At 49.4% G+C, this 17,945-nt stretch overlaps 1 protein-coding gene across 1 annotated transcript in view; it reads right to left on the bottom strand.

The window, feature by feature from the left end:
* The window catches only part of LOC110499821 (exocyst complex component 4), a 224,903-nt gene that overhangs the window by 186,227 nt on the left and 20,731 nt on the right, over positions 1–17,945 (bottom strand). Inside the window, exons 5-6 of the mRNA XM_090213619.1 lie at positions 13,150–13,259; positions 8,006–8,252 (exon numbers count right to left, since the gene is read on the bottom strand). Coding sequence (XP_090069745.1) covers positions 8,006–8,252; positions 13,150–13,259 — 357 coding nt within the window. The remainder of the gene's footprint in view (positions 1–8,005; positions 8,253–13,149; positions 13,260–17,945) is intronic.

Below are 17,945 nucleotides of genomic sequence, written 5' to 3'. Positions count from 1 at the left end.
GGACCCTAACTCACCCAGGAGAATGTTATTTATTGTCGCCTGTAGTGTCTTCACAGGAACCATCACGCTAAGTGACTGTGCCAGGTCATCACCCCGACACACACACACAACACACACACAACACACACACACACAACACTGGCCATATGAAATAAACTGGCTATATGATCAGCCATAGTCCATAACATGGCTAGTTGCATCATCAGACATACTGTATGTACCAGGGTAGCAACATTCCCAGGATTTGAACCCGGATTTCTAGAAAACCTGTGAATTTGGGAAAAGTTGTCAGAACATTGCAAGTCTAACCAGGATAAAAACCAACAGATCTTCAATATGACAATTCAATATGTCTGTGACACCATCTGAGTAGCGATCACCATGTCAACCAAATTCCTCTATTAGATTAGAAGAGACAAAGCACAGGACATCTGTATTCTGTGTTTAAATCAAAGGACTGCACACTGAGGATGTTTTACAGGAACCCGTCAGAGACGCTGTGTAATACGCTGGGCATTATCTACTGAACAGCACCATCTATGTGTTGCTCATTACGCAAGAAAGAACACCTTGCTACACGACTTATATAGAGGTTTCCATAGCAACGGGCCTCGGCTTGAACTTGTGTGTGTGCGTGTACAAACACACAGTAAAGTAAAACGGATATGGAGAAGGTGGGGTTGAAAACAAGCTGCACTGCATTGTCCTATACTGGAGTCAGATGAGATTCAGCACACGGTGGGAGGGCCAAGGCCTGACCCAACATCTCACAGAATAACAACACTTAGTCTATCTTTTAAATGCTACAACATCAATGGACTCTCTGTGTGTGTGTGTGTGTGTGTGTGTGTGTGTGTGTGTGTGTGTGTGTGTGTGTGTGTGTGTGTGTGTGTGTGTGTGTGTGTGTGTGTGTGTGTGTGTGTGTGTATCTTGGCATGTTTATGTTTAAAGCAGCAGTGTGTCCGTTTCTTCATGGTCTGGCAGGTGTTGTCCCAAATGTCCTGCCACTACTGTGTTTAACACCTGATTGGCTGTCTGACTAGACGTCTGACTATCACTGGTGTTGCATAGCGTCCCGAAAAGTTGTCCCCTCCTTTTTGCCCTTGTTCACTCCCCTTAACAGATCGGAGACTAACAGGGTAGGTGTTAAAACTCTACCTAGTTTCCTCCATATTGACTAACTGGGTAGGTGTTAGTTAAAACTCTACCTAGTTTCCTCCATATTGACTAACAGGGTAGGTGTTAAAACTCTACCTAGTTTCCTCCATATTGACTAACTGGGTAGGTGTTAGTTAAAACTCTACCTAGTTGCCTCCATATTGACTAACTGGGTAGGTGTTAATTAAAACTCTACCTAGTTTCCTCCATATTGACTAACTGGGTAGGTGTTAAAACTCTACCTAGTTGCCTCCATATTGACTAACTGGGTAGGTGTTAAAACTCTACCTAGTTTCCTCCATATTGACTAACAGGGTAGGTGTTAAAACTCTACCTAGTTTCCTCCATATTGACTAACTGGGTAGGTGTTAGTTAAAACTCTACCTAGTTTCCTCCATATTGACTAACTGGGTAGGTGTTAGTTAAAACTCTACCTAGTTTCCTCCATATTGACTAACAGGGTAGGTGTTAAAACTCTACCTAGTTGCCTCCATATTGACTAACTGGGTAGGTGTTAATTAAAACTCTACCTAGTTTCCTCCATATTGACTAACAGGGTAGGTGTTAAAACTCTACCTAGTTGCCTCCATATTGACTAACTGGGTAGGTGTTAAAACTCTACCTAGTTTCCTCCATATTGACTAACAGGGTAGGTGTTAAAACTCTACCTAGTTTCCTCCATATTGACTAACTGGGTAGGTGTTAGTTAAAACTCTACCTAGTTTCCTCCATATTGACTAACAGGGTAGGTGTTAAAACTCTACCTAGTTTCCTCCATATTGACTAACTGGGTAGGTGTTAGTTAAAACTCTACCTAGTTTCCTCCATATTGACTAACTGGGTAGGTGTTAAAACTCTACCTAGTTTCCTCCATATTGACTAACTGGGTAGGTGTTAGTTAAAACTCTACCTAGTTTCCTCCATATTGACTAACAGGGTAGGTGGTAAAACTCTACCTAGTTTCCTCCATATTGACTAACTGGGTAGGTGTTAAAACTCTACCTAGTTTCCTCCATATTGACTAACTGGGTAGGTGTTAAAACTCTACCTAGTTGCCTCCATATTGACTAACAGGGTAGGTGTTAAAACTCTACCTAGTTGCCTCCATATTGACTAACTGGGTAGGTGTTAATTAAAACTCTACCTAGTTTCCTCCATATTGACTAACTGGGTAGGTGTTAGTTAAAACTACCTAGTTTCCTCCATATTGACTAACAGGGTAGGTGATAAAACTACCTAGTTGCCTCCATATTGACTAACTGGGTAGGTGTTAAAACTCTACCTAGTTTCCTCCATATTGCCTTCACTTATCCATTCGTGTCAGATCCGTGAAGGATCCGTGGAGTCTGAAACTAGGAAAGAGGAGAGGGAGATAACCTTTCTGGAATGAAATGCAGCCAAGGCCTCAGCACTAACCTAAACCCAGTAGCCACAATGGTGAACCAACGACCGACCACCTCTTGAAACGTGGACAACGGCTAGGTTTAGAGGACACAAGATACACACACAGACACCGTGAAAACAGACGGAGAGACAACGAGAGAAACGGAGGCCAAGAAAAACAAGTGTTCATCTCAGCTGAAGGTAAGTGCTTTCTTAAGTGCCGTCATTATATCTCTTCTCTTCCAGTATCTTTTGCTTTCCTGTTTTTTTTTTCTACGGAGTGAATGAATGCTGAGGCAAAAAGCAGAGGCTGGGTCTTGGCTTTCTGGATTACTCCATTACCTTAAATGAGGGCGTTATGGAGAACAGAGGAGGCTGAGGAGAGGGAGAACAGAGGAGGCTGAGGAGAGAGAGAACAGAGGAGGCTGAGGAGAGGGAGAACAGAGGAGGCTGAGGAGAGAGAGAACAGAGGAGGCTGAGGAGAGGGAGAACAGAGGAGGCTGAGGAGAGGGAGAACAGAGGAGGCTGAGGAGAGGGAGAACAGAGGAGGCTGAGGAGAGAGAGAACAGAGGAGGCTGAGGAGAGAGAGAACAGAGGAGGCTGAGGAGAGGGAGAACAGAGGAGGCTGAGGAGAGGGAGAACAGAGGAGGCTGAGGAGAGGGAGAACAGAGGAGGCTGAGGAGAGGGAGAACAGAGGAGGCTGAGGAGAGGGAGAACAGAGGAGGCTGAGGAGATGGAGAACAGAGGAGGCTGAGGAGATGGAGAACAGAGGAGGCTGAGGAGATGGAGAACAGAGGAGACTGGGGAGATGGAGAACAGAGGAGGCTGAGGAGAGGGTGTGCTTAACTGTTTGCTTTATTAGGGTTTCCACAATGAGATACGGAGAGAGAGGGAGGTGAGGATAGAGACTAATCAAAAATAATTTTCTAGCAGTTCACTCGCTCCCAAAACACCCTTGTTGTACTCACTCTGTCTAAAGCTAAAGAGCTTGGATAGAAAAGCCCGGGATTCAATTGAAACTTGTCTCTTCTTGCTTGATAGTTTGTTTGCTTATTAGTGATGGAGACACAGACACATACAGTACCTCTCCTCCACTGTTCCTACCTCACCTCAGACACATACAGTACCTCTCCTCACACATACAGTACCTCTCCTCCACTGTTCCTACCTCACCTCAGACCCATACAGTACCTCTCCTCACACATACAGTACCTCTCCTCAGACACATACAGTACCTCACCTCACACATACAGTACCTCTCCTCCACTGTTCCTACCTCACCTCAGACACATACAGTACCTCTCCTCACACATACAGTGCCTCTCCTCCCCTGTTCCTACCTCACCTCAGACCCATACAGTACCTCTCCTCGGACACATACAGTACCTCTCCTCAGACACATACAGTACCTCACCTCAGACCCATACAGTACCTCTCCTCAGACACATACAGTACCTCTCCTCAGACACATACAGTACCTCACCTCACACATACAGTACCTCTCCTCAGACACATACAGTACCTCTCCTCAGACACATACAGTACCTCTCCTCAGACACATACAGTACCTCTCCTCAGAAACATACAGTACCTCACCTCAGACACATACAGTACCTCACCTCCACTGTTCCTACCTCACCTCAGACCCATACAGTACCTCTCCTCACACATACAGTGCTTCTCCTCCCCTGTTCCTACCTCACCTCAGACCCATACAGTACCTCTCCTCGGACACATACAGTACCTCTCCTCAGACACATACAGTACCTCTCCACACACACATACAGTACCTCTCCTCAGACACATACAGTACCTCTCCTCAGACACATACAGTACCTCTCCTCAGAAACATACAGTACCTCACCTCAGACACATACAGTACCTTTCCTCCACTGTTCCTACCTCACCTCAGACACATACAGTACCTCTCCTCGGACACATACAGTACCTCTCCTCAGACACATACAGTACCTCACCTCACACATACAGTACCTCTCCTCAGACACATACAGTACCTCACCTCAGACACATACAGTACCTCACCTCACACATACAGTACCTCTCCTCAGACACATACAGTACCTCACCTCAGACACATACAGTACCTCTCCTCGGACACATACAGTACCTCTCCTCAGACACATACAGTACCTCTCCTCAGACACATACAGTACCTCTCCTCAGACACATACAGTACCTCACCTCACACATACAGTACCTCTCCTCAGACACATACAGTACCTCACCTCAGACACATACAGTACCTCTCCTCGGACACATACAGTACCTCTCCTCAGACACATACAGTACCTCTCCTCAGACACATACAGTACCTCTCCTCAGACACATACAGTACCTCTCCTCAGACACATACAGTACCTCTCCTCAGACACATACAGTACCTCTCCTCAGACACATACAGTACCTCACCTCACACATACAGTACCTCTCCTCAGACACATACAGTACCTCTCCTCAGACACATACAGTAGCTCTCCTCAGACACATACAGTACCTCTCCTCAGACACATACAGTACCTCTCCTCAGAAACATACAGTACCTCTCCTCAGACACATACAGTACCTCACCTCAGACACATACAGTACCTCTCCTCCACTGTTCCTACCTCACCTCAGACACATACAGTACCTCTCCTCAGAAACATACAGTACCTCTCCTCAGAAACATACAGTACCTCTCCTCAGAAACATACAGTACCTCTCCTCAGACACATACAGTACCTCTCCTCAGACACATACAGTACCTCTCCTCAGACACATACAGTACCTCTCCTCAGACACATACAGTACCTCTCCTCAGACACATACAGTACCTCTCCTCAGACACATACAGTACCTCTCCTCAGACACATACAGTACCTCACCTCAGACACATACAGTACCTCACCTCAGACACATACAGTACCTCACCTCAGACACATACAGTACCTCTCCTCAGACACATACAGTACCTCTCCTCAGACACATACAGTACCTCTCCTCAGACACATACAGTACCTCTCCTCAGACACATACAGTACCTCTCCTCAGACACATACAGTACCTCTCCTCAGACACATACAGTACCTCTCCTCAGACACATACAGTACCTCTCCTCAGACACATACAGTACCTCTCCTCAGACACATACAGTACCTCTCCTCAGACACATACAGTACCTCTCCTCAGACACATACAGTACCTCTCCTCAGACACATACAGTACCCCTCCTCCACTGTTCCTACCTCACCTTAGCGAGTGAGTTGGACAAAACTATACACCCAAAGGCCCTGTTTGAAAACCCACAATGCATCCTTCCCTCCTTGAAGACATCACAAATTCCATGTGAGATTAGTGGTCACTTCAAGGAAGGAAAGGCTGCTGGTCTGCTATCCCACCCTCCACCCCTACCTCCATTTCTCCCTACCTGCATCTTTACCTGCATCCTGCCTTCCCTCCTCCTTCACCTGCATCTTTACCTGCACCCTGCCTTCCCTCCTCCTCCACCCCTACCTGCATCTTTACCTGCATCCTGCCTTCCCTCCTCCTCCACCCCTACCTGCATATTTACCTGCATCCTGCCTTCCCTCCTCCTTCACCTGCATCTTTACCTGCATCCTGCCTTCCCTCCTCCTACACCTGCATCTTTACCTGCATCCTGCCTTCCTTCCTCCACCACCCCTACCTGCATCTTTACCTGCATCCTGCCTTCCCTCCTCCTACACCTGCATCTTTACCTGCATCCTGCCTTCCCTCCTCCACCACCCCTACCTACATCTTTACCTGCATCCTGCCTTCCCTCCTCCACCACCCCTACCTGCATCTTTACCTGCATCCTGCCTTCCCTCCTCCACCACCCCTACCTGCATCTTTACCTGCACCCTGCCTTCCCTCCTCCACCACCCCTACCTGCATCTTTACCTGCATCCTGCCTTCCCTCCTCCTCCACCCCTACCTGCATCTTTACCTGCATCCTGCCTTCCCTCCTCCTCCACCCCTACCTGCATCTTTACCTGCATCCTGCCTTCCCTCCTCCTCCACCCCTACCTGCATCTTTACCTGCATCCTGCCTTCCCTCCTCCACCACCCCTACCTGCATCTTTACCTGCACCCTGCCTTCCCTCCTCCACCACCCCTACCTGCATCTTTACCTGCATCCTGCCTTCCCTCCTCCTCCACCCCTACCTGCATCTTTACCTGCATCCTGCCTTCCCTCCTCCTCCACCCCTACCTGCATCTTTACCTGCATCCTGCCTTCCCTCCCCCTCCACCCCTACCTGCATCTTTACCTGCATCCTGCCTTCCCACCTCCTACACCTGCATCTTTACCTGCATCCTGCCTTCCCTCCTCCTCCACCCCTACCTGCATCCTGCCTTCCCTCCTCCTACACCTGCATCTTTACCTCCACCCTGCCTTCCCTCCTCCACCACCCCTACCTGCATCTTTACCTGCATCCTGCCTTCCCACCTCCTACACCTGCATCTTTACCTGCATCCTGCCTTCCCTCCTCCTACACCTGCATCTTTACCTGCATCCTGCCTTCCCTCCTCCTACACCTGCATCTTTACCTGCATCCTGCCTTCCCTCCTCCTCCACCCCTACCTGCATCTTTACCTGCATCCTGCCTTCCCTCCTCCTCCACCCCTACCTGCATCTTTACCTGCATCCTGCCTTCCCTCCTCCTCCACCCCTACCTGCATCTTTACCTGCATCCTGCCTTCCCTCCTCCACCACCCCTACCTGCATCTTTACCTGCATCCTGCCTTCCCTCCTCCTCCACCTGCATCTTTACCTGCATCCTGCCTTCCCTCCTCCTTCACCTGCATCTTTACCTGCATCCTGCCTTCCCTCCTCCTACACCCCTACCTGCATCTTTACCTGCATCATGCCTTCCCTCCTCCTCCACCTGCATCTTTACCTGCATCCTGCCTTCCCTCCTCCACCACCCCTACCTGCATCTTTACCTGTATCCTGCCTTCCCTCCTCCTCCCACCTGCATCTTTACCTGCATCCTGCCTTCCCTCCTCCTACACCTGCATCTTTACCTGCATCCTGCCTTCCCTCCTCCTCCACCCCTACCTGCATCTTTACCTGCATCCTGCCTTCTCTCCTCCTCCACCCCTACCTGCATCTTTACCTGCATCCTGCCTTCCCACCTCCTACACCTGCATCTTTACCTGCATCCTGCCTTCCCTCCTCCTGCACCCCTACCTGCATCTTTACCTGCATCCTGCCTTCCCTCCTCCACCATCCCTACCTGCATCTTTACCTGCATCCTGCCTTCCCTCCTCCTCCACCCCTACCTGCATCTTTACCTGCATCCTGCCTTCCCTCCTCCTCCACCCCTACCTGCATCTTTACATGCACCCCTCCATCCCAACTTCCCTCCTCCTCCACCCCTACCTGCATCTTTACCTGCACCCCTCCATCCCACCTTCCAGTCTTCCCTCCACCCCTCCCTACCTGGGCTGGCTCTCTGTGGCTAGGTTCTCTCCTCTCTGGTAGGCGTGATCAGCTATTTGGGTAGTGGATCTCTTCAGTATCTGCTTCAGCTCAGGCTCCAGGCGCTCCATGATGGCCTTGACAGCCTCAGGGATCTTCTTGAGCTTGGCCAGGCCTTTGATGAGGACGCCCATGAACTCTTGGGTGTTCTCCTCCGGGTGCACGTCAGGGTCCTCGCGGGCCTCGTGGTGCGCCTGCAGCTCACGCACTGAAAGAGGGAGTGATGCAGAATGAGAGAAGTGAGAGAGATAGAGAGATAGAAAACATGGGAAGTGACAGAGGGAGAGAAAGATACACAAACACACCCCACAGAGCCCCAGGACAACAGCACAATTAGACCCAACCAAATCATGAGAAAACAAAAAGATAATTACTTGACACATTGGAAAGAATTTACAAAAAAACAGAGCAAACTAGAATGCTATTTGGCCCTAAACAGAGTGTACACAGCGGCAGAATACCTGACCACTGTCACTGACCCAAACGTAAGGAAAGCTTTAACTATGTAAAGACTCAGTGAGCATAGCCTTGCTATTGAGAAAGGCCGCGTAGGCAGACATGGCTCTCAAGAGAAGACAGGCTATGTGCTCACTGCCCACAAAATGAGGTGGAAAACTGAGCCGTACTTCCTAACATCCTGCCCAATGTATGACCATATTAGAGACAAATATTTCCCTCAGATTACACAGATCCACAAAGAATTCGAATACAAATCCATTTTTGATAAACTCCCATATATACTGTGCCATCACAGCAGCAAGATTTTTGACCTGTTGCCACAAGAAAAGGGCAACCAATGAAGAACAAACACCATTGTAAATACACCCCATATTTATGATTATATATTTTCTCTTGTGTACTTTAACCATTTGTACATTGTTACAACACTGTATATATGTATATATATATATATATAATATGACATTTGTAATGTCTTCATTGTTTTGAAACTTCTGTATGTGTAATGTTCACTGTTAATTGTATTGTTTATATCACTTTTGTATATTATCTCCCTCACTTGCTTTGGCAATGTTAACACACAATTCCCATGCCAATAAAGCCCCTTGAATTGTATTGATACTAGAGCTACAGGATGTGGTACTATTTGAAAGCCAACATACTCATGAAACTTTCTAGAGAGAGACACATGAAAGAATGAGTTGTATAGTTGTAACCATCATCATCCATCTTCATAAACATCATCCTAGTCCTACTGTCATCTCTTTCCTCTCAATGCTATACAGTATTATCATCACCATAACAACCCCGTGCATCTCACCACTCACCACTAGGCGAGCACCTCTTCCTCATCATCACAAACGTGTGAGTGTTTGGATCAAATGAAAACATCCCCACAAGACCTCTTCACCTTTACCTCCCTGATCAGCACCTCAACCCCTCTCTCGCTAAATTGAGAGTAACAGCAGGGCTACGTTCTAATTCCAGTCTGATGATACAGCCTCCGTTTCCCCTTCAAAGCGTTGGAAGCGGGGTACGTTAAGAGAGTTAATGTTTATGTGATGTTAATAGACTTTATTTCTCCTGCCAGCGACTGTAGTTTTTTCACGTCATAATCACTACAATTACCAGCTACTAAATGATGTGCGCTGAGGCCATTAGACGAAGCAGCGTTGTCGACAAAAGCTGGAGAGTTATGCTGTCGTCATCGCGGCACATGGCACTTAGCACGCGGCAGCGGCTAATTGCTTGCGTTTTGCCGTAATAATGTGAGAGGGAAGTGCAGTTAGCGCAGGGAAATGACTTAGGCCCTGGGTGTGAATTAAGAGGCTTCTCTCTCTCTCTACCCGAGTTAGTCAACTGACTCCATCAACAAACAGCAGCAATTATAGGGGAGAGAGTCATCAGTGGGATGGTAGGCTCAGAGGAGGAGACAGGGGGTTGGTAGAGGGAAGATTGGCAGAAGGACAGGGGTAAGGGGAGGGGTTAGGGGTTTCTAAGGCTGGCATTGCGACTGTATTGGAGGTGTGGCTGGCAAAAGGATAGAGGTTAGTGGGGCGAAGAAGAGTGGGGGTCTGGTAATGGCATAGGGACAGAGGTTAGTGGGGAGAGGAAGAGTGGGGGTCTGGTAATGGCATAGGGACAGAGGTTGGTGGGGAGAGGAAGAGTGGGGATCTGGTAATGGCATAGGGACAGAGGTTAGTGGGGGTCTGGATTCATTCAAACAAACGTGCTTGGATGGGTTGAGTGGATGGGTGGGTAGGGCCTGGGAGAAAGTTGCAGAGAGAGAGAGAGATGACCAAGATCTCAAGAAAAAATAACTAGACCAGAAAGAAGCTTTTCTTTTTATTTGACCTTTATTTAACTAGGCAAGTCAGTTAACAACAAATTATTATTTACAATGACGGCCCAGGAACAGTGGGTTAACTGCCTTGTTCAGAGGAACAGTGGGTTAACTGCCTTGTTCAGAGGAACAGTGGGTTAACTGCCTTGTTCAGAGGAACAGTGGGTTAACTGCCTTGTTCAGAGGAACAGTGGGTTAACTGCCTTGTTCAGAGGAACAGTGGGTTAACTGCCTTGTTCAGAGGAACAGTGGGTTAACTGCCTTGTTCAGAGGAACAGTGGGTTAACTGCCTTGTTCAGAGGAACAGTGGGTTAACTGCCTTGTTCAGGGGAACAGTGGGTTAACTGCCTTGTTCAGAGGAACAGTGGGTTAACTGCCTTGTTCAGGGGCAGAACGACAGATTTTTACCTTGTCAGCCTGATCTTGCAACCTTTCAGTTACAAGTCCAACGCTCTAACTACTAGGCTACCTGCCGCCTTGGGCATCTTAATCATCTTCTTGGTGTTTTCGCAGCTCCACAACCAGGGAATGTCATCAACACACTATAACAAACTCCACAACCAGGGAATGTCATCAACACACTATAACAAACTCCACAACCAGGGAATGTCATCAACACACTATAACAAACTCCACAACCAGGGAATGTCATCAACACACTATAACAAACTCCACAACCAGGGAATGTCATCAACACACTATAACAAACTCCACAACCAGGGAATGTCATCAACACACTATAACAAACTCCACAACCAGGGAATGTCATCAACACACTATAACAAACTCCACAACCAGGGAATGTCATCAACACACTATAACAAACTCCACAACCAGGGAATGTCATCAACACACTATAACAAACTCCACAACCAGGGAATGTCATCAACACACTATAACAAACTCCACAACCAGGGAATGTCATCAACACACTATAACAAACTCCACAACCAGGGAATGTCATCAACACACTATAACAAACTCCACAACCAGGGAATGTCATCAACACACTATAACAAACTCCACAACCAGGGAATGTCATCAACACACTATAACAAACTCCACAACCAGGGAATGTCATCAACACACTATAACAAACTCCACAATCAGGGAATGTCATCAACACACTATAACAAACTCCACAACCAGGGAATGTCATCAACACACTATAACAAACTCCCCTGTAGACGCTGTAGGTAACTGTTCCACTGTGGCTTATGAGCATAATGAATGATAATGCCCTAATAATGTGGTGATGTATGTACTCGTATGATAACGCCCTAATAATGCTGTGATGTATGTACTGTGCTGCAAGGGGGAGGAAATATGAGGCACAGATGGAAGAGATGGAAGCAGGGAGAAGGTGTGCGTGTCATGCGTTAGTGCTTCTGTGTGTGTGTGCATGTGCTTGCTGGCGTGTGAATGCCATCAGTGGAGTGTGTGTGAGAGGCAGTGTTATGTACGAGGTGTGTTGAGCCTGCAGCGTTCTCTGGTACACACCCCTAATGACATGCTAATGGATGTAATAACTGCAGCAGTACAGATCCCTGCTAATGATTTCATTATCACTGGGAGCATCGGCAGAATGGAGCGACAGTAGAACACTAACCTGACAACTCTACCACTGTGCTATCCAGGAGACAACTATGTTCCAATAGTTCTCATCAAGTCTCTACAGTATCTCCCTCTCCATCTACACCATGTTCTCTTTTCTATCTATCCATCTCAACTCCTCTCCCTTTCTCTTCTCCACTCAATATCCAGTTCTCTCCAGTTTCTTACCCACATTATCTCACTGGCTCTCTGTCCCCGTCCCTCCCTCTCTCTGTCCCCGTCCCTCCCTCTCTCTGTCCCCGTCCCTCCCTCTCTCTGTCCCCGTCCCTCCCTCTCTCTGTCCCTCCCTCTCTCTGTCCCCGTCCCTTCCTCTCTCTGTCCCCGTCCCTCCCTCTCTCTGTCCCCGTCCCTCCCTCTCTCTGTCCCCGTCTCTCCCTCTCTCTGTCCCCGTCCCTCCCTCTCTCTGTCCCCGTCCCTTCCTCTCTCTGTCCCTCCCTCTCTCTGTCCCCGTCCCTTCCTCTCTCTGTCCCTCCCTCTCTCTGTCCCCGTCCCTCCCTCTCTCTGTCCCCGTCCCTCCCTCCCTCTGTCCCTCCCTCTCTCTGTCCCCGTCCCTTCCTCTCTCTGTCCCCGTCCCTTCCTCTCTCTGTCCCTCCCTCTCTCTGTCCCCGTCCCTTCCTCTCTCTGTCCCTCCCTCTCTCTGTCCCCGTCCCTCCCTCCCTCTGTCCCTCCCTCTCTCTGTCCCCGTCCCTCCCTCTCTCTGTCCCCGTCCCTCCCTCCCTCTGTCCCTCCCTCTCTCTGTCCCCGTCCCTTCCTCTCTCTGTCCCCGTCCCTCCCTCTCTCTGTCCCCGTCCCTTCCTCTCTCTGTCCCCGTCCCTTCCTCTCTCTGTCCCCGTCCCTCCCTCTCTCTGTCCCCGTCCCTTCCTCTCTCTGTCCCCGTCCCTTCCTCTCTCTGTCCCCGTCCCTTCCTCTCTCTGTCCCCGTCCCTTCCTCTCTCTGTCCCCGTCCCTTCCTCTCTCTGTCCCCGTCCCTTCCTCGTCTCCCTCCTCCATGACCCCCCTCTCCCTCTCTTATCCAGTAGTATTCCTAAAGCCATTCTACTGGTGGTAATGAAGTAAGGTCAGCACAATCAACTGCACCAAACCCTTCCTTTATTAGGTTGGTATAGTGTGCAGGCCCTCATTTAGTACTGCTGTATTCAGCCAAGCAGACATGCATAATGGATGTGTGTTGGACTACCAAGGCTACTTACTGCTGGTGGTCCCTGGGGTGCTGAACTGGGAGGAGTCCATCATCTTGCGAGGGGTGGACAGGCTGCTGACGTCCAGCTGGGGCAGAGGGGACGTGTCTTTGGTTGTAGAGCTGGAGAGAGTTGGGAAGAGCATCATCAGTCACCATCATCACCATCATCCTCGTTACAAAATTACAATTCAATAAATAAATAAATACAAATTGCATTTATTTTCAATGACTTCTCACTAAACTGAAAAGTAGAAGCTACTTGTTTCAAAATTTTAAATTAATCTTCCTGAATTGTCTGGCTTCAATTTGAATTGAGCCCAACCCTGCTACCCACAACGACAACATTCACCTGAGAGACAAGCAGAGCTTTATAATGAACCTGTTAACAACCTGGATGAACAGAGTCAGCCATGTACCTGTACCTCCACACAGTGTTGAGTGTAGCCCTGTTCCTCCACACAGTGTTGAGTGTAGCCCTGTACCTCCACAGTGTTGAGTGTAGCCCTGTACCTCCAATCAGTGTTGAGTGTAGCCCTGTTCCTCCACACAGTGTTGAGTGTAGCCCTGTTCCTCCACACAGTGTTGAGTGTAGCCCTGTACCTCCACAGTGTTGAGTGTAGCCCTGTACCTCCAATCAGTGTTGAGTGTAGCCCTGTTCCTCCACACAGTGTTGAGTGTAGCCCTGTTCCTCCACACAGTGTTGAGTGTAGCCCTGTACCTCCACACAGTGTTGAGTGTAGCCCTGTACCTCCACACAGTGTTGAGTGTAGCCCTGTACCTCCACACAGTGTTGAGTGTAGCCCTGTTCCTCCACAGTGTTGAGTGTAGCCCTGTACCTCCACACAGTGTTGAGTGTAGCCCTGTACCTCCACACAGTGTTGAGTGTAGCCCTGTACCTCCACACAGTGTTGAGTGTAGCCCTGTTCCTCCACACAGTGTTGAGTGTAGCCCTGTACCTCCACACAGTGTTGAGTGTAGCCCTGTACCTCCACACAGTGTTGAGTGTAGCCCTGTACCTCCACACAGTGTTGAGTGTAGCCCTGTACCTCCACACAGTGTTGAGTGTAGCCCTGTACCTCCACACAGTGTTGAGTGTAGCCCTGTTCCTCCACACAGTGTTGAGTGTAGCCCTGTTCCTCCACACAGTGTTGAGAGTAGCCCTGCTTAGTGAGTGTTGAGTGTAGCCCTGTTCCTCCACACAGTGTTGAGTGTAGCCCTGTACCTCCACACAGTGTTGAGTGTAGCCCTGCTTAGTGAGTGTTGAGTGTAGCCCTGTTCCTCCACACAGTGTTGAGTGTAGCCCTGTACCTCCACACAGTGTTGAGTGTAGCCCTGTACCTCCACACAGTGTTGAGTGTAGCCCTGTACCTCCACACAGTGTTGAGTGTAGCCCTGTTCCTCCACACAGTGTTGAGTGTAGCCCTGTTCCTCCACAGTGTTGAGTGTAGCCCTGTACCTCCACACAGTGTTGAGTGTAGCCCTGTACCTCCACACAGTGTTGAGTGTAGCCCTGTTCCTCCACACAGTGTTGAGTGTAGCCCTGCTTAGTGAGTGTTGAGTGTAGCCCTGTTCCTCCACACAGTGTTGAGTGTAGCCCTGCTTAGTGAGTGTTGAGTGTAGCCCTGTTCCTCCACACAGTGTTGAGTGTAGCCCTGTACCTCCACACAGTGTTGAGTGTAGCCCTGCTTAGTGAGTGTTGAGTGTAGCCCTGCTTAGTGAGTGTTGAGTGTAGCATTGTTCCTCCACACAGTGTTGAGTGTAGCCCTGCTTAGTGAGTGTTGAGTGTAGCCCTGCTTAGTGAGTGTTGAGTGTAGCCCTGTTCCTCCACACAGTGTTGAGTGTAGCCCTGTACCTCCACACAGTGTTGAGTGTAGCCCTGTAACTCCAGTGTTGAGTGTAGCCCTGTACCTCCACACAGTGTTGAGTGTAGCCCTGTTCCTCCACACAGTGTTGAGTGTAGCCCTGCTTAGTGAGTGTTGAGTGTAGCCCTGCTTAGTGAGTGTTGAGTGTAGCCCTGCTTAGTGAGTGTTGAGTGTAGCCCTGTTCCTCCACACAGTGTTGAGTGTAGCCCTGTTCCTCCACACAGTGTTGAGTGTAGCCCTGCTTAGTGAGTGTTGAGTGTAGCCCTGCTTAGTGAGTGTTGAGTGTAGCCCTGTTCCTCCACACAGTGTTGAGTGTAGCCCTGTTCCTCCACACAGTGTTGAGTGTAGCCCTGTTCCTCCACACAGTGTTGAGTGTAGCCCTGTACCTCCAATCAGTGTTGAGTGTAGCCCTGTACCTCCACACAGTGTTGAGTGTAGCCCTGTTCCTCCACACAGTGTTGAGTGTAGCCCTGTACCTCCACACAGTGTTGAGTGTAGCCCTGTTCCTCCACACAGTGTTGAGTGTAGCCCTGTACCTCCAATCAGTGTTGAGTGTAGCCCTGTACCTCCACACAGTGTTGAGTGTAGCCCTGTACCTCCACACAGTGTTGAGTGTAGCCCTGTTCCTCCACACAGTGTTGAGTGTAGCCCTGTACCTCCAATCAGTGTTGAGTGTAGCCCTGTACCTCCACACAGTGTTGAGTGTAGCCCTGTACCTCCACAGTGTTGAGTGTAGCCCTGTACCTCCAATCAGTGTTGAGTGTAGCCCTGTACCTCCACAGTGTTGAGTGTAGCCCTGTACCTCCACACAGTGTTGAGTGTAGCCCTGTACCTCCAATCAGTGTTGAGTGTAGCCCTGTTCCTCCACACAGTGTTGAGTGTTGCCCTGTTCCTCCACACAGTGTTGAGTGTAGCCCTGTACCTCCAATCAGTGTTGAGTGTAGCCCTGTACCTCCACACAGTGTTGAGTGTAGCCCTGTACCTCCACAGTGTTGAGTGTAGCCCTGTACCTCCACACAGTGTTGAGTGTAGCCCTGTTCCTCCACACAGTGTTGAGTGTAGCCCTGTACCTCCAATCAGTGTTGAGTGTAGCCCTGTACCTCCACACAGTGTTGAGTGTAGCCCTGTACCTCCACAGTGTTGAGTGTAGCCCTGTACCTCCAATCAGTGTTGAGTGTAGCCCTGTACCTCCACAGTGTTGAGTGTAGCCCTGTACCTCCACACAGTGTTGAGTGTAGCCCTGTACCTCCAATCAGTGTTGAGTGTAGCCCTGTTCCTCCACACAGTGTTGAGTGTAGCCCTGTACCTCCACACAGTGTTGAGTGTAGCCCTGTACCTCCAATCAGTGTTGAGTGTAGCCCTGTTCCTCCACACAGTGTTGAGTGTAGCCCTGTACCTCCACACAGTGTTGAGTGTAGCCCTGTTCCTCCACACAGTGTTGAGTGTAGCCCTGCTTAGTGAGTGTTGAGTGTAGCCCTGCTTAGTGAGTGTTGAGTGTAGCCCTGTAACTCCAGTGTTGAGTGTAGCCCTGTAACTCCAGTGTTGAGTGTAGCCCTGCTTAGTGGGTGTTGAGTGTAGCCCTGCTTAGTGAGTGTTGAGTGTAGCCCTGTAACTCCAGTGTTGAGTGTAGCCCTGTACCTCCACACAGTGTTGAGTGTAGCCCTGTACCTCCACACAGTGTTGAGTGTAGCCCTGCTTAGTGAGTGTTGAGTGTAGCCCTGTACCTCCACACAGTGTTGAGTGTTGCCCTGTACCTCCACACAGTGTTGAGTGTAGCCCTGCTTAGTGAGTGTTGAGTGTAGCCCTGCTTAGTGAGTGTTGAGTGTAGCCCTGTACCTCCACACAGTGTTGAGTGTTGCCCTGTACCTCCACACAGTGTTGAGTGTAGCCCTGCTTAGTGAGTGTTGAGTGTAGCCCTGCTTAGTGAGTGTTGAGTGTAGCCCTGCTTAGTGAGTGTTGAGTGTTGCCCTGTACCTCCACAGTGTTGAGTGTAGCCCTGTACCTCCACACAGTGTTGAGTGTAGCCCTGTACCTCCACACAGTGTTGAGTGTAGCCCTGTACCTCCACAGTGTTGAGAGTAGCCCTGTACCTCCACACAGTGTTGAGTGTAGCCCTGTACCTCCACAGTGTTGAGAGTAGCCCTGTTCCTCCACACAGTGTTGAGAGTAGCCCTGTACCTCCACACAGTGTTGAGTGTAGCCCTGTACCTCCACAGTGTTGAGAGTAGCCCTGTACCTCCACACAGTGTTGAGTGTAGCCCTGTACCTCCACAGTGTTGAGAGTAGCCCTGTTCCTCCACACAGTGTTGAGAGTAGCCCTGTTCCTCCACACAGTGTTGAGTGTAGCCCTGTACCTCCACACAGTGTTGAGTGTTGCCCTGTACCTCCACACAGTGTTGAGTGTAGCCCTGTACCTCCACACAGTGTTGAGTGTTGCCCTGTACCTCCACAGTGTTGAGTGTTGCCCTGTACCTCCACACAGTGTTGAGTGTAGCCCTGTACCTCCACAGTGTTGAGAGTAGCCCTGTTCCTCCACACAATTTTGAGTGTTGCCCTGTACCTCCACACAGTGTTGAGTGTTGCCCTGTACCTCCACAGTGTTGAGTGTAGCCCTGTACCTCCACACAGTGTTGAGTGTAGCCCTGTACCTCCACACAGTGTTGAGTGTAGCCCTGTACCTCCACACAGTGTTGAGTGTAGCCCTGTACCTCCACACAGTGTTGAGTGTAGCCCTGTACCTCCACACAGTGTTGAGTGTAGCCCTGCTTAGTGAGTGTTGAGTGTTGCCCTGTACCTCCACAGTGTTGAGTGTAGCCCTGCTTAGTGAGTGTTGAGTGTTGCCCTGTACCTCCACACAGTGTTGAGTGTAGCCCTGTACCTCCACACAGTGTTGAGTGTAGCCCTGTACCTCCACAGTGTTGAGAGTAGCCCTGTTCCTCCACAC

This window comes from Oncorhynchus mykiss, chromosome 21 (genome assembly GCF_057628025.1).
Source record: "Oncorhynchus mykiss isolate SJ-2025 chromosome 21, ASM5762802v1, whole genome shotgun sequence".
Classification (NCBI taxonomy): domain Eukaryota; kingdom Metazoa; phylum Chordata; class Actinopteri; order Salmoniformes; family Salmonidae; genus Oncorhynchus; species Oncorhynchus mykiss.
Note: the sequence above shows the minus strand (reverse complement) of the source record. Positions and strands in the feature narration are given on the sequence as shown.